General features: G+C 34.2%; 1 protein-coding gene across 2 annotated transcripts in view; it reads right to left on the bottom strand.

Moving 5' to 3' along the window:
• LOC150104404 (poly(ADP-ribose) glycohydrolase-like) overlaps positions 1–13,689 on the bottom strand; it is a 351,154-nt gene that overhangs the window by 67,621 nt on the left and 269,844 nt on the right. For both annotated transcript variants that reach the window (XM_090396352.1, XM_090396353.1), the window contains 2 exons: positions 10,988–11,124; positions 4,386–4,533 (listed from right to left, as the gene is read on the bottom strand). In XM_090396352.1, the coding sequence (XP_090252478.1) occupies positions 4,386–4,533; positions 10,988–11,124 (285 nt within the window). The remainder of the gene's footprint in view (positions 1–4,385; positions 4,534–10,987; positions 11,125–13,689) is intronic.

Genomic DNA, 13,689 nt, shown 5'->3' with positions numbered 1-13,689 from the left:
ATTATGCCTTCTCATCTGGAACTCTATTTCTTCACATTTATTAGTATAGAACTTTTCCTTATCCTGCTTGATGGCTCTTCTGATTTCTCTATGTAATCTCTTTCACACATGCAAGCCAAATACTAGTGTCAAAATACATCAGATGGATCAGCTGTTTGACTTCGTCATCCACTCAGACTACTTCATCTTTAGAGAGAACTCCTATGATAACTAAAGAATGCCAGCAAGAGATACACTGGTGTAAATAAGGACCATACGAGGGTGGTCTGTAAATTCTTGACCATAGATGGCAACACTATCGGCAAAATTTTTTTTCTCCAAGTTGGTACATCTGTCATAAGGTATATATAAGCATCCATGTGAAATTGCAAGTCATTCTATCGAGCAGTTTGTTTTATACAGCTGTCTGTATCTACTGAAATGGATAAAATTCAGTATCATGCGGTTATAAATTTCTATGTAAAAGAAGGTTTAATGCCAAAAGAAATTCATTTGAAGTTCATAAAAGTTTAAGGGCACTCTTCTCCTTTGTTTTCGACAATTAAGAAATGAGCTGCCCAGTTTAAACATGGCCGTACCAGCCTTGAAGATGATCAACGTGAACAACAGAAATCATCGATCAAGTGCACGATATGGTACTGGATGACCTGCGAGTCAAAGTGCGTGAAATTGCTGAGATTATAGGCATTTCAAAAGAATGTGTAGGATATATTTTGCATGAAGAATTGCATATGAAAAAGCTTTTCACAAGATGGGTGCCGCGCTTGCATGAAAATATCTGAACAGTGCTTGGAGCGTTTTAACAAGAATAAAACTGATTTTCTGCATTGATTTATTACTATGGATGAGACTTGGATTTACCATTACACATCAGAATCCAAACAGCAGTCAAAACAGTGGACAGAAGCCAATTGTTCAGCACCAAAGACCATGGCATCGGTGTTTTGGGATGCTAAAGGCATTTTGTTTATTAATTATCTTGAAAAGGGTAAAACAATAACCGGGAAATATTATTCTGATCTTTTAACCAGACTAGATAAAAAAATTCATGAGAAAAGACCTAGTTTGCAGAAGAAAAAAATCATCTTTCATCAGGACTATGCACCTGCCCACAAAGGTGTTTTGGCAAAGTGAAAATTAATGGATCTGCACTATGAATTGTTGGAACATCCACCGTCTTCCCAAAACTAAAACTCTTCCTCGCTGGTCAGCGTTTTTCTTCGAATCAAGATGTAATTGTAGCTGTAGATGGGTATTTTGCAGATCATACTAAGAACCACTACAGGGATGGGATAATGGTGCTGGAGCATCACTGGAATAAATGTATTAGTCTTAAGGGAGATTATGTTGAAAAATAAAAATAATTTTGAAATTATAAACTCGTTTTTTCATTGTTAGGCTGAGAACTTTTCAGACCACTTTCATGTGTCAAAATCAACCATGATGTCAATAGGCTCTATTTATAGGTTTTTTATTTTTGTCCAGAATTCAGCAATTCCTGGCCAGTCTCTATTTCCATTACAAATTCCACCTAGCTATAATTCTGCCACCAATCTATGTCTCCATGGTTGATGTTATCCAGAATTGTGCTAACCTAACAATGCACGTCATCCATGTCTTTCTACATGCACCCCCTAGTCCACAGCAGTAAATAAAAATATATTTTCAACTGTTATCTCACACCAGACAGCCTCATATGAACTGTCTCCCTCTGACCTAAAATCCTCAACTTGTAATTTTTTCAGCTATCATCAGTAACACCCATCCTTCTGCCCTCCATAAAGATACAATACCCATTATTGTACAGGTCTTGCTGATGCAGATAATTTTTGGCGAAGTCATGCCAAAAACTCTTCCACTTTATTCCTGACATTCATGTAAATATATATTTCAACATCTACCCCCTAAGCCCAAATGATTAAGTTTATATTATGGATAATTTCCTATCAACAATTTTCCTCCAAATTAGTTTATTACTTGTCAGTACTCCAATGTTGTCGTATCTAACATTTCACTCTTTTAAGGCACGTCTGACTGAATCAATCCACCTATACCTTGATCTTTTCCTGCTATCGTGACATCAAATACCCAATTCGCTAACTTTTCCTTACCCATTCTATTTAATTGGCCACATTTTATTTTATTACGAAACAAATAATACACCAAGACTTTATTTTGTGTGAATCAAAGGAGCTTCTGGGAAGGTACATCATATGAATTTTCAGTGAGATTATCTCACTTTTTAAGGTAAATGGACCATATGTTATTGATATATTCAATAACATATTCAGATATATATATATAGATAGATAGTCAAGTAAGTCAGTGAAGCCATCAGCATTAGAAGAATGGTATAGGTAGCAAATGAAGGCAACAAAGTGAGTTAATGAAATCTTGAGCCAAAGCTGATCATATAATGGAATTTTTTGTCCAACTAACCTTTGATATGGGATATCAGATATGACCTCAGATGATGGGTTAAATAAATCTGGAAGTTTAATATTATATCCCTTTTGAACTTCCAATATACTAAAGTAGGGCAGTGGTTTCACAGTGGGCAATGAGAATTATCAACTACCTAAAGATAATTGCCAACATAGCCTGTTGGTTTTGAGAGTGGGCCAGCAAGTTAAATATCTGTACTATTATTTGAGAAATGCATGCATGCAAGCAGTCTGGTAATTAAATATACTTGCACTTGAACGCGAGTAATAAATCTGTATTTATTCATTCTTGAGAATTATGAGCGGAGTACCACAGGACTGACAGACCTGTGTTCACAAGACATTAAAAATCCAAGGCTTCAGGATGAATTTGCCTGTACAACACTACAACCTTAGGGTAACTAACCTGAGAATCAAAAGCCCCAAACCACTGCACCATATTTTATGATTTCTAAAATAAGAAGTTCATTCAAGTTATCGTGCTCTATTCTGAATAACAATTATTGAAGTTTCCACTAACTAGACTAGCAGGAGATCAAATATAATGTTTAGATCATAAAAGTATTGTTATACAGAGGGATTTAAAAAAATAAAAAAAAGTCATAGATCTTAATAATGAAACAATCTCGTTACTAGTTGTGGTGTGCCTAATGCATTTGTAAAACAGCCGCAATAATCGAAAACACACTAATCAAATATAATAACCTATGGGAAAATGTATAATTCATTCCTCAGATTTCTTTTTTGACCCTTAATTTTTTTTTATAAAAGAATTAGGGTATGTCTCAGGGCCTAGTTAAAGGAAAACCATGAAGCTGAAAGACAATAAACCATTCAGAATATAAATTTATTATTCTGCTTCTTAACAAGACAATGCTTTTGATTTAATAAGGCCAGTGTTTAGCGGGATTCATTTTTGGTTACAATCTTTGATCCATGTCAAAAGAAGTCTCTCTAATTCAATCATTATAATACTTTGATTTTGAGTGCATGCATGATGAACTTGAAGCAGCCTTACCTTTCTCTTTGTATTCAGCAATTGATTCACCCATTTTTGTGTTCTTGTCCTATCTTTGCTCTGGACTAGCCTTGTTCATTTTTCTTTATTATTTCAAGTTTTTCTTCCAATGAGATTACTTTTCGAATCATTTTCACACTTCTATTTTTTGCTCACTAATTCTTTTACTCATGATTAAAGGTTAGGAAAATAATTGAAAATAAAAAGTAAGGAAAACAACTGTACGTGATATGATCAGCAAAATGCTATGTAAAGCAGACGACATAAATTTTGGCCATAAATTTGGAACATAGCTTACATGAAAATAGTGTAGTATGCCATTAAAAAATAACTCTGTAAAATGTTTCAAATCGGTAACTAAATTATTTCATCCTGGTGAGTGATTTGTTAAATAGTTAGCCATAAAAAATGTATAGATCGAAAATTTTTAAAATCTGTAAAAATAAAAAATCTTTATTTTTAAGATCGAAGGCGAGTTAGCCGATCTCATACGGAGGTAGCATGGTGTTTTCTCCCAGAAACTCGGGTTTTTCATCCTGCATACAGACAAATCAGCCCTTCAGAACACACGCAATTTACAGACAAAAAAATACTAGTTATGGTGGTGGTGGGCGGTAGATCGTTGATGGAGATGACTGGTAGCAGAAGTTAGGTGTAATGGTAGTGACAGTTGTATAGTGGGTGTCCTCCTGCGATGAGTCTTCGGATGCCTTGGAGGTGTCACGAATAATAATAAGGTGTATATAGAGGCACTGATCGAATTTCAGAGGCGCACTAATCGAGGCATTGCTGTATTATTGTGAACTGTAGTATTACGCCTTATGATATGCATTTTTATTAACAGTTGAATATATATATATAAAAATACAAAAAAAACAAGTACCAGTTATCTTTTATCATTACATTTAATATGTTTAACTAACCTCTAATTATCAGGACTTCTGAGATGGCTAAACATTCTGTAAACAGACGACTGACAATCAGTTCTGGACATATAACAAATCTTATTTCTTCTTGCACACAACCTTGTCCTAGAACACCACCTCCTACAAATTTATTTGCAAAGTCTACCTAGAAATTACATATTGTATTTTATTTTCATATAAAAAGTTAGATTTTTAATTTTAATAATTATCACATTATTATAACAGCAGAAACCTGTGGTTTAATAGCACATAGAATTCCATAGAAGAAAATGCAACTTATATGGCTTGCTCTCTCTCTTTCTAATATAAAATGGACTCATTGCTGGAAATACTGTTAGTTGGGGAAGGGGCAAAGGCTAAATTATATAATAGATTGGGGGGGGGGGGGGAGAAGAGAAAATGTAGAGTGTGAAAGAAAGGGGAAATATGTAAGGAGGGAGGGGGAAGAAAGGTGATGGTATTTATTGGTACGTGTGGGTTTTCTGTAAATAGAGATCTTCAGTTTTTCTGACACAAGAAAGTTGGACATCTAGGAATGGGAGTACATATAAGGAAGATGAGATGATGAGATGAGATATACAAAAATTCTTGGCAATGTATGATTTGTATTAAAAATTAGGTAATTTGGAAAAGAATATGCTAATCAATCACACAAATTTTTCTAAGGAAGAGAGGAAACCATTTCTTAACTTTTTGTAGTACTATGTACTTGGTAGATGCCAAGAACCAACAAGATGCAGGTTCAAATCCTGCCATGATCTCAAATGCACATGATTGTTTTAAGTGGAAGATGAACTTCTTTGCCCTGCAAACACTCTGTTTATTAAAAGCCTGAAGTAACCTGAAAAAAATTTCATGTTTCGTTTGTAGAGCAGGTTTTCCAGACCAAGTAAAAAGGAATAAAAATCCAAAAAAAACTTAAAAAAAGAGAAAACATCCTTAGCCAACCCAGAGTACTAATGTTCTATACTTTTGCAACCTTGTTTGGGTGGGAGTCCCATAAAAAAAAATAAAATCATATAATTCGTGGCTACAGAACTGCTTCTTACTAATTCCACATACTAAATGCAATGCACTATCTTTTAATTCCATCACCCATGCATTTAATCCGAAGCATTACCACACGCTACACATAGCACTAATCCTTTATTTCTAAAATTGTATAGAAATGATATTAAAACAAATCAAGATTTTGAATCTTGAATGTGATGCACATTATGGCTTCAAGATAAGCACATTTGCCATCATGCAGCATTGTTAAACCATGTTGATAGAGTAAGGTCACAACTTTTTAATGACATCTAATAGCCTCTACAGAAGTATAGTAGACAAATTAAAACAAATAATAATAATAAACATTTCAAGAGAAAGGAACGCATAATGAAAAGACAATGAAAATCATCAAGATCAAAAATCTCAGCTACATCCTGAATTTTAAGCCTACAGAACAATAAAACATTTTACCTATTTAGGCACAATTTTTAGTGAAGATAGCAAATTAAATATGTAAATACACAACTGAATAAGCAAGGCTGTTATGATAGGGAGCGAAATTAATATGTTTATATGGAATAAGAGAGAAATCTGTCAAATTACCAAACTATGTGTATACTAAATTGCATTCAAAAATTTTAACTTATGGATTTAAGAAATCAGTTAGAAATGAAACAGCTGATTAAAGACCAGAGATCACAGTTCTGAGAAAATTCAGGGGAGTGATCAGATGTTATCAATGACAGGATCATATTTAAAATGAAGATACTAGAAGGAACTTAATATCGATAGCATTTAGGAATGTGTGAACCAAGCTCATCTCAGGTGGTATGGTCATTTAAACAGAAGAGGAAAGGTGGAAAAGTTAGCAAAACAGGTATTTAATGCTAGGATGCAAGGGAAAAAACTCAGTGGAAAACCAGGATCTAGATGGGGTAATGCAGTTAGAAGTACCTCAGAATACTGAAATATAAGATCTGGTAATATTAAAGCAAAACTATTGACAGGAAGCTAGTAATAATGTAAACTCTTTGTGTAGTACTATCATAGAATGCTCTACACCCTTGAGGGTACACTACCTACCAATAATTGTCCGGACACTTTACCAATTTACAATTGATACCAGCAGGCAAACCCTAATACCGGGTATGTCCACCTTTGGCTTTGTTCACCTCTTGCACCCTTTGAGGGAGACTTTCTACCAACGTGATGCAGCAGACATTAGGTGGAATTTGCCTCCATTCCTCCACCAAAGCAGCACTGAGTTCAGTAACAGATTGAGGACGTGCTGCTCTGGACTTCAATTGCTGCTCTAATTCATCCCACAGGTTTTCGACGGGGTTGAGGTTAGTATTCTGCACAGGCCACGGCAGTCATTTAGTCATCTCTTCATACCATTCCATAACAGCTGCAGCTTTGTGGCAGTGTCATCTTGATAATAACACGGGTCCATTCCATAAAAACTCTACAGCGTAGGCAGCACCAGATTATCAAGGTACTGAGCTGCCTTCATGGAACCATGGATAACGACCAGTGATCCCACTCCAAACCAGCTGAATGCATTCCACACCATTACTCATCCACCACTGAACTTTTTTGTGGGTACAACACATTGTGGAAACAAGCAAATCTTGATTTATCACTCTACTGTTTTCCAATTGTCAACTGTCCAGTTCACACACTCTTTGCACCAGGCCAGCCGAGCCACCTTGTTCGTTGTTGTAATGTTCGGCTTGTGTGCTGCTGCTCTTCCATGGAAATCCAGTAAATGGAGTTCTTTTTGTGCAGTATTAGTGCTCACCATGGTGTTACTGATGCTCTGTGCCAATTTTTGTATGCCACCCATTTTAACACCCTCTTGTCCCTGTCAAGTCATTTTCGGTGGTAGCCCTGGGTGTTTTCCTGAACTAGTGATGCCAGACATCTCCATTTGTCTATCACATCGCCAACTGTTGATTCTGAATGCTCCAGTTCAGCGGCAATGACACATATGGACATGCCGCCAATGTGACAGCCCACGCTGACACATCTCTCGAAGTCACTGAGTTCAAGCCGTGTTGCCATACCACTTGCATTCAACTGCTATGATGAAATACTGCTTCCTGTAATCTATACACCAGTTTTTATATTATTAACAAACCTGGAATGTTTCAGAACTTCAAATAACAGGGGTGTCCAGACACCCCCTGACAATTTGATGATGATGTAAGGGTAAAACAACTTCTTTATTTTTAAACAGAAGGAAAAAATAAATAAAGTGTAGAGCAGAGTATCTATTATCATATATCATACTGTACCTTAAAATCAGTCACAACACTTTTTTTCTTTCTGTTCAACCATTCTACTCACCACAATTTTTCCATACATAAAACATAATTCGTACTGCACTTCTTGTAACTAAACTTCCAGTCCTTATAGTGTCTTAATTACTAATTGCAGAACACTCTTCAGAACATCTTTATCACCACAGAAATCACAAAACCAATTTGTGCACAACATGCCATAAATGGTAAACTAGTGCCTTATAACAAATCTGAACCCTGAAATTCTTTAGAATGTCAACTACAGATCCCAAATCTCTTATGAAGCCCAGTTCAACTAATACAGCAAGACACATTTAAAAGTAATGTTTTTGAAATTACAGCATATACATAAACAGAATGTGTATGCATGCATGCATTCACAGTAATTAACTTAAAAATGAATTATTAAAAGTCAGCTACCCACTAACAGTTCAGCTGGAGTGTTATGCACCAGCACAGACAAAGAAAGCATTGCATATTGATTTGATTTTTTATATAAATATTTATTATTACTACTATTACATACTTTCAAATTTTAATGGGAGTATTATGCAGGAAGCATGATTAATCCAAACAAGCAGATAAATAAAATCTAGATTCAGTAAAAAGATTAACAACAGTTGAATTGCAGAGAAAATAGATGCTAAATTTATATTCAAGAATTCTGAACTCTGCTAGTACCTGTATGAGATTGTTATAAAAGCAGATGTCTAAAAATCTACCTCAATGGTCTCAAACTGGCGGCCTGCAGGCCGCATCTGGCCTGCGAATACATTTCAATTATGTATTTGTTGTAAATACGGTGCTTATAGTTTTAGAGGCATAGAGGTATGGACTGAGCTTATGTGTGCACATAAGCTCAGTCCATATCTACAATTTAAATCAGTAAATTTAGTTCGCCAGCCGACAGTTGGTGGCGCTTCAGTATTCTGGTGTTTCCGATGCACAGCTGCGCAGTTCATATTGCAATATAGATGGAGACAAACTAATGTACGGCTTATAAAACCTGTTTATTTGTGCTTGTTGTTAGATCTACATTATATCAATACATTATCATTTAGAATTATGCATAACTTTTGAGTGTTGCTTTCAAACGAAAATTCATCTTGTTGAATTGAAGTTGTAAATAAAATTATAATAGTGATTTTAATTAAGAGATTAAACTGCAAGCCATGTCTTTAACAAAGAGTAAAAGTGGATGAAGAAGGACGTGTTTTTCAAGATAAATGGGAAATTATGTACTTTTGTGGTGTTGTGCGCAATAAAATTGTATGTTTTATTTGTAATAAGGGAATATCAGTTCCAAAAGAATACAATTTACGTTGCCATTACGAAACGAATCATGAAGAAAAGTTACAGTTTCTGAAATCTGGCTTACAATGAAAACAAAATTTTTTTTACTGAAGCAAATAAATCCAGAGAAGCAACAGTTCATGCAAGTTTTGCTCTCACGCACATCATTGCAAAATGATCAAAACCATTTACTGATGGTCAATTCCTTAAAGATTGTTTGATTAAGTCTGCTGAACTTCTTTGTCCTGACAAACAACAATTATTTAAAAATATTAGTTTGTCAGCCAACACGGTAGCAGAACGTATTAACGAAATCGCTAGTGATTTACAATGTCAGTTAAAAGAAAAAAGTATAGATTTTGCAGCATTCTCAATAGCAGTTGATGAGAGTACTGACATCACAGATATAGCACAACTTGTCATTTTCGTACGAGGTGTTACTGATGAATTTGAAGTAATTGAGGAATTATTGGAAATAATTCCTATGAAAGGAAAAACTGGTGCACAGGATATTTTTTCTGAAATAAAAACTGTAACAGATAAATATAAATTAAGTTGGGATAAAATGGTTGGATTTGCAAGTGATGGTGCAGCTGCTATGGTTGGTAAAAAAAATGGAGTAGCAGTAAAATTAAGAAATATAGTGAAAGAAGAAAAATTTCAGAATAAATTTTGCACTATACATTGCATTATTCATCAAGAAGCACTTTATGCCAAAAGTTTGCAGATGGATAGTGTTATGGAAACAGTAAACTTTATCTGTGGACGAGCTCCGAATCATTGAGAATTTGTTGCACTGCTTGAAGAAATTGAAAATGAGTATGGAGAAATGATTTATTATAACGAGCTGAGGTGGTTAAGTCGAGGAGCTGTATTAAAATGGTTTTTTGATTTAATAAATGAAATCAAAATTTCCATGACACAAAAAAATAAAACCATCGACGAGCTACGTAATGATACATGGGTAACAGATTTAGCATTTCTTGTTGACTTAACCGGCCATTTAAATATTCTCAATAAAGAGCTGCAAGGAAAGAATAAACATATCACATGCTTGTATTAAAGCTTTTAAAGTTAAATTGCAATTATGGGAAACACAACCAGAATCAAAAAATTTTGTACATTTCCTACATCTTAAATCCTGCCCTATTATTTCAAATGAAAAATCTCAAGAATATGCAAGAAAAATAGCATTATTACGACAAGAATTTGAAGAAAGATTTAAAGATTTTAATGATTTGGAGTCCGATTTTACATTATTTTCATTACCAATAAAAACGAATGCGAATAACGCACCAGAAAATCTACAAATGAAGCTAATTAATTTACAGTGTGATATAAATCTTATTCAAAGATTTGAAGATACAGATTTGATTAACTTTTATTCGTACTTGTCAAAAGATTAAATACCCTCAGTTACGAATTTTTGCAATAAGAATAATCGCTTTGTTTGGGAGTACATTTATATGTGAACAGTTTTTTTCGCAGTTGAAAATTAATAAGTCTAAGAAAAGAACCCGATTGACCGATGGGCATCTACAATCCATGATGAAGATAGTTTCTAGTAATTTTTCTCCAAGGCTACAAACTTTATCAGAATCGAAACGCCATCAAGTGTCAAGTTGCAGTAAGAAATAAAGAAGTTTATAATTATTTACATACAAACATATGTACTTTTTCTGTATGTGTCGAAAATTTATTTATTAAATTTTATTAAAAATTTAATAAATAAAAGAAAGAGAATAGGTTGTCATCATTTATTCTCAAGTTATAAAAGGGTTTCATAATTATAAAGGTTATAAAGGGGTGGTATCCATACATTAGTGGTAAGTACGGTTCAATATATATATATGTATATATTTTTTCACTCTCATTTTGTTAAAAAAAAAAAAAAAAAATTCCGGCCCGTCAGCTGCTTTCACATCATGCATTCGGCCTGCATGCAATTTGAGACCACTGACCTACCTAAAATTAAAATGGTTACTTGGTTAAATTTATTATATGATTTACCTGTAACATACCAACACCATCTTTCTCTATAAGACCTCTGGATTGTACATGAAGGCATCTTAATTTTTTACATGATGATGACCAAACAGGAAATTCTAAGAGATTTTGTCGATGGAATGTTACAGTACCTGTTGGTTCTAAAAAAAAAAAAAATTAACAAATTAATAAAGAAAAGTGCAATAATAATTGGAATTCTGATCACTTTCTTCTTTCTAACAAATTACACAAGAATGTTAAACATACTTTCCATTAATTAGTTTGGTCAAACTGACAAAGAAAATGTAAACTGCATATTCAATTTTGGTAGGAAATATGCTTCTATTAATTTCAATTAAAAAAAATCTCATACTCAAAAATTCAGACACCACAATTAGCTGGATATTACATCTGAATTTACTAATGTATGCATCCCACGGTTTTGGGATGCTAAAGGCATTTTGTTTATTAATTATCTTGAAAAGGATAAAACTATAACCGGGGAATATTATTCCGATCTTTTAACAAGACTAGACGAAAAAATTCTTGAGAAAAGACTCGGTTTGCAGAAGAAAAAAATCATCTTTCATCAGGACAATGCACCAACCACAAAAGTGTTTTGGCAATGGAAAAATTAAGGGATCTGCACTATGAATTGTTGGAACATCCACCCTATTCCCCAGATTTGGCTCCCTCTGACTTCTATCTTTTCCCAAAACTAAAACTCTTCCTCGCTGGCCAGCATTTTTCTTCGAATCAAAAGATGATTGCAACTGTAGTGGGGTATTTTGCAGATCTTACTGAGAACCACTACAAGGGATGGGATAATGGTGCTGGAGCATCACTGGAATAAATGTATTAGTGTTAAGTGAGATTATGTTGAAAATAAAAATAATGTTGTAATTATAAATTCGTTTTTTTCATTGTTAGACTGAGAACTTTTCAGACCACCCTTGGTATACAAAAAAGAACAACGCCCCGGAAGTAGCATCACTCAACCTTCGTGTGGCTTTTGCCCATAGACAAGAAACATTGGATACATTTTTATAGCAATGTAACGGCCAGCATCCATAAATACAAACTATGAAAACATATACACATAACAAAATTTACTCATAAAGAATACATACAGGCATAAATATTATGAATTGAAAAAGTGTAACGAACAATTTCAAAAGGCAGAACAAATAATGAAAACTAGATGATAGAAATGATGGGTGAAATATAATTACAAAAGTATAAAGGTTCATATAATGCTTAGGAAATTCACTGTTGTTATTCTAGATTAGGAAATGTCAGTTATACTGAAGATTATCTAGAAGCTTCAGATCAAAATATTTTCATATGTCCTTTATTAATTAACTTTCTAGTGCAGGGGTGCACATCTTAAATGCTATCACGCCTAATCAAATAACTGTTACACTTACATGGGCTGCATTTTTTTAAAACTTGAATTTTTAGGGAACATTAAATGTATATAAAATTCAGCAGATATGTTTATTGAAAATAACAATTCAATGTGATACATGACATTTTCTGAATAACAATTTTTCAGATATTCACTGGTAGATCGAAAGCTGCTGTTATCAGTGCCTGTCAAATGTGCACCTGTGAAATTTGCAGATTTTAGTTTTATATTCAATAAAACCATTATTTTGTATCCATTCTTCTTTAAACTGTCTGTGTTTGGCCGCATCAATTTTTCTTTTATTTTTATCGATATTTAGAGATTATCTGTAATATTTACAATTAATATTACAAAATGTGGGGTCACTTAAGGGTCAAAGCCAAATAACTGGGAGGGGACATCCACATCACCTTTCATGAATGCAGAGAACCGACTGGGGCTTCTGACCAAATGTCCAATTGGTGCACATCACATGAAGCTCACCTTCATGTGATGCGCAATATTAGTAGGTATCCACTGGGTGCTGAACGAAAGAGGACGGACTGGCAATTTGGGACTTAGCAGAACAAATTGTACTAGTGGCTTAAACGACAAATGCATACGATGGTGCAACATGATGAGATTAAACAAGGCTCCCGATGTTTTCGTCAGGGAACCAGGGTGAACAGTGAAAAGTCAGCTACTGGAACAAGCTCCAACTCAACATCTAGAAGAAGAATAAACCCAAAAACAGGAAGAAACCATCCATATAAGAAGTATTAATGGAAATGAAATCAAACTTGCAGAAGAAATGGAAAGTTACCACGTGGACGTAATTGATATTACTGAGACAAAGAAGACAAAAACATGTGAGATCTTACTAAAGTATATGATGTTATTTTCAGGCAATTGCGATCAAAGAAATGAAGGTGTAAGATAGCATTTAACTCCAAACATGAAGATAAACTACTTGGCTGGAAGGCAGGTTCAAGTAGAGTTATGTGAGTAAACTTCAAAATGGGGCCATGGACAAAGAAACTTATTTGTACCTATAATCCCATAGAAGGTTCTTCTAAGGAAGATGTGGAAGAATTTTTGAGTCATTAGAACAAACAGCTGACATAAAAAAAAATTTTAAAAAAAGGAAAAAAGGGATCCTTGTTAGAGATGTGAACAGCAGAGCAGGAAATGAATCCCACTACGATTATAGGAACATTTTGGAAAAATCTGGAGAAAAGGGCAAGCTGATAATAATGGTAAGTATTAATTGGACTTCTGCTCAGAACGCAGACTAATAATTACTTACACCATGTTTTAACATAAACGATGTGCATTCAGG

Source organism: Typopeltis vanoorti, chromosome 8, assembly GCF_054136105.1.
Source record: "Typopeltis vanoorti isolate ZY-2024b chromosome 8, IOZ_Tvanoo_1.0, whole genome shotgun sequence".
Classification (NCBI taxonomy): Eukaryota; Metazoa; Arthropoda; class Arachnida; order Uropygi; family Thelyphonidae; genus Typopeltis; species Typopeltis vanoorti.
This window is presented reverse-complemented; position numbering and strand designations above follow the sequence as displayed.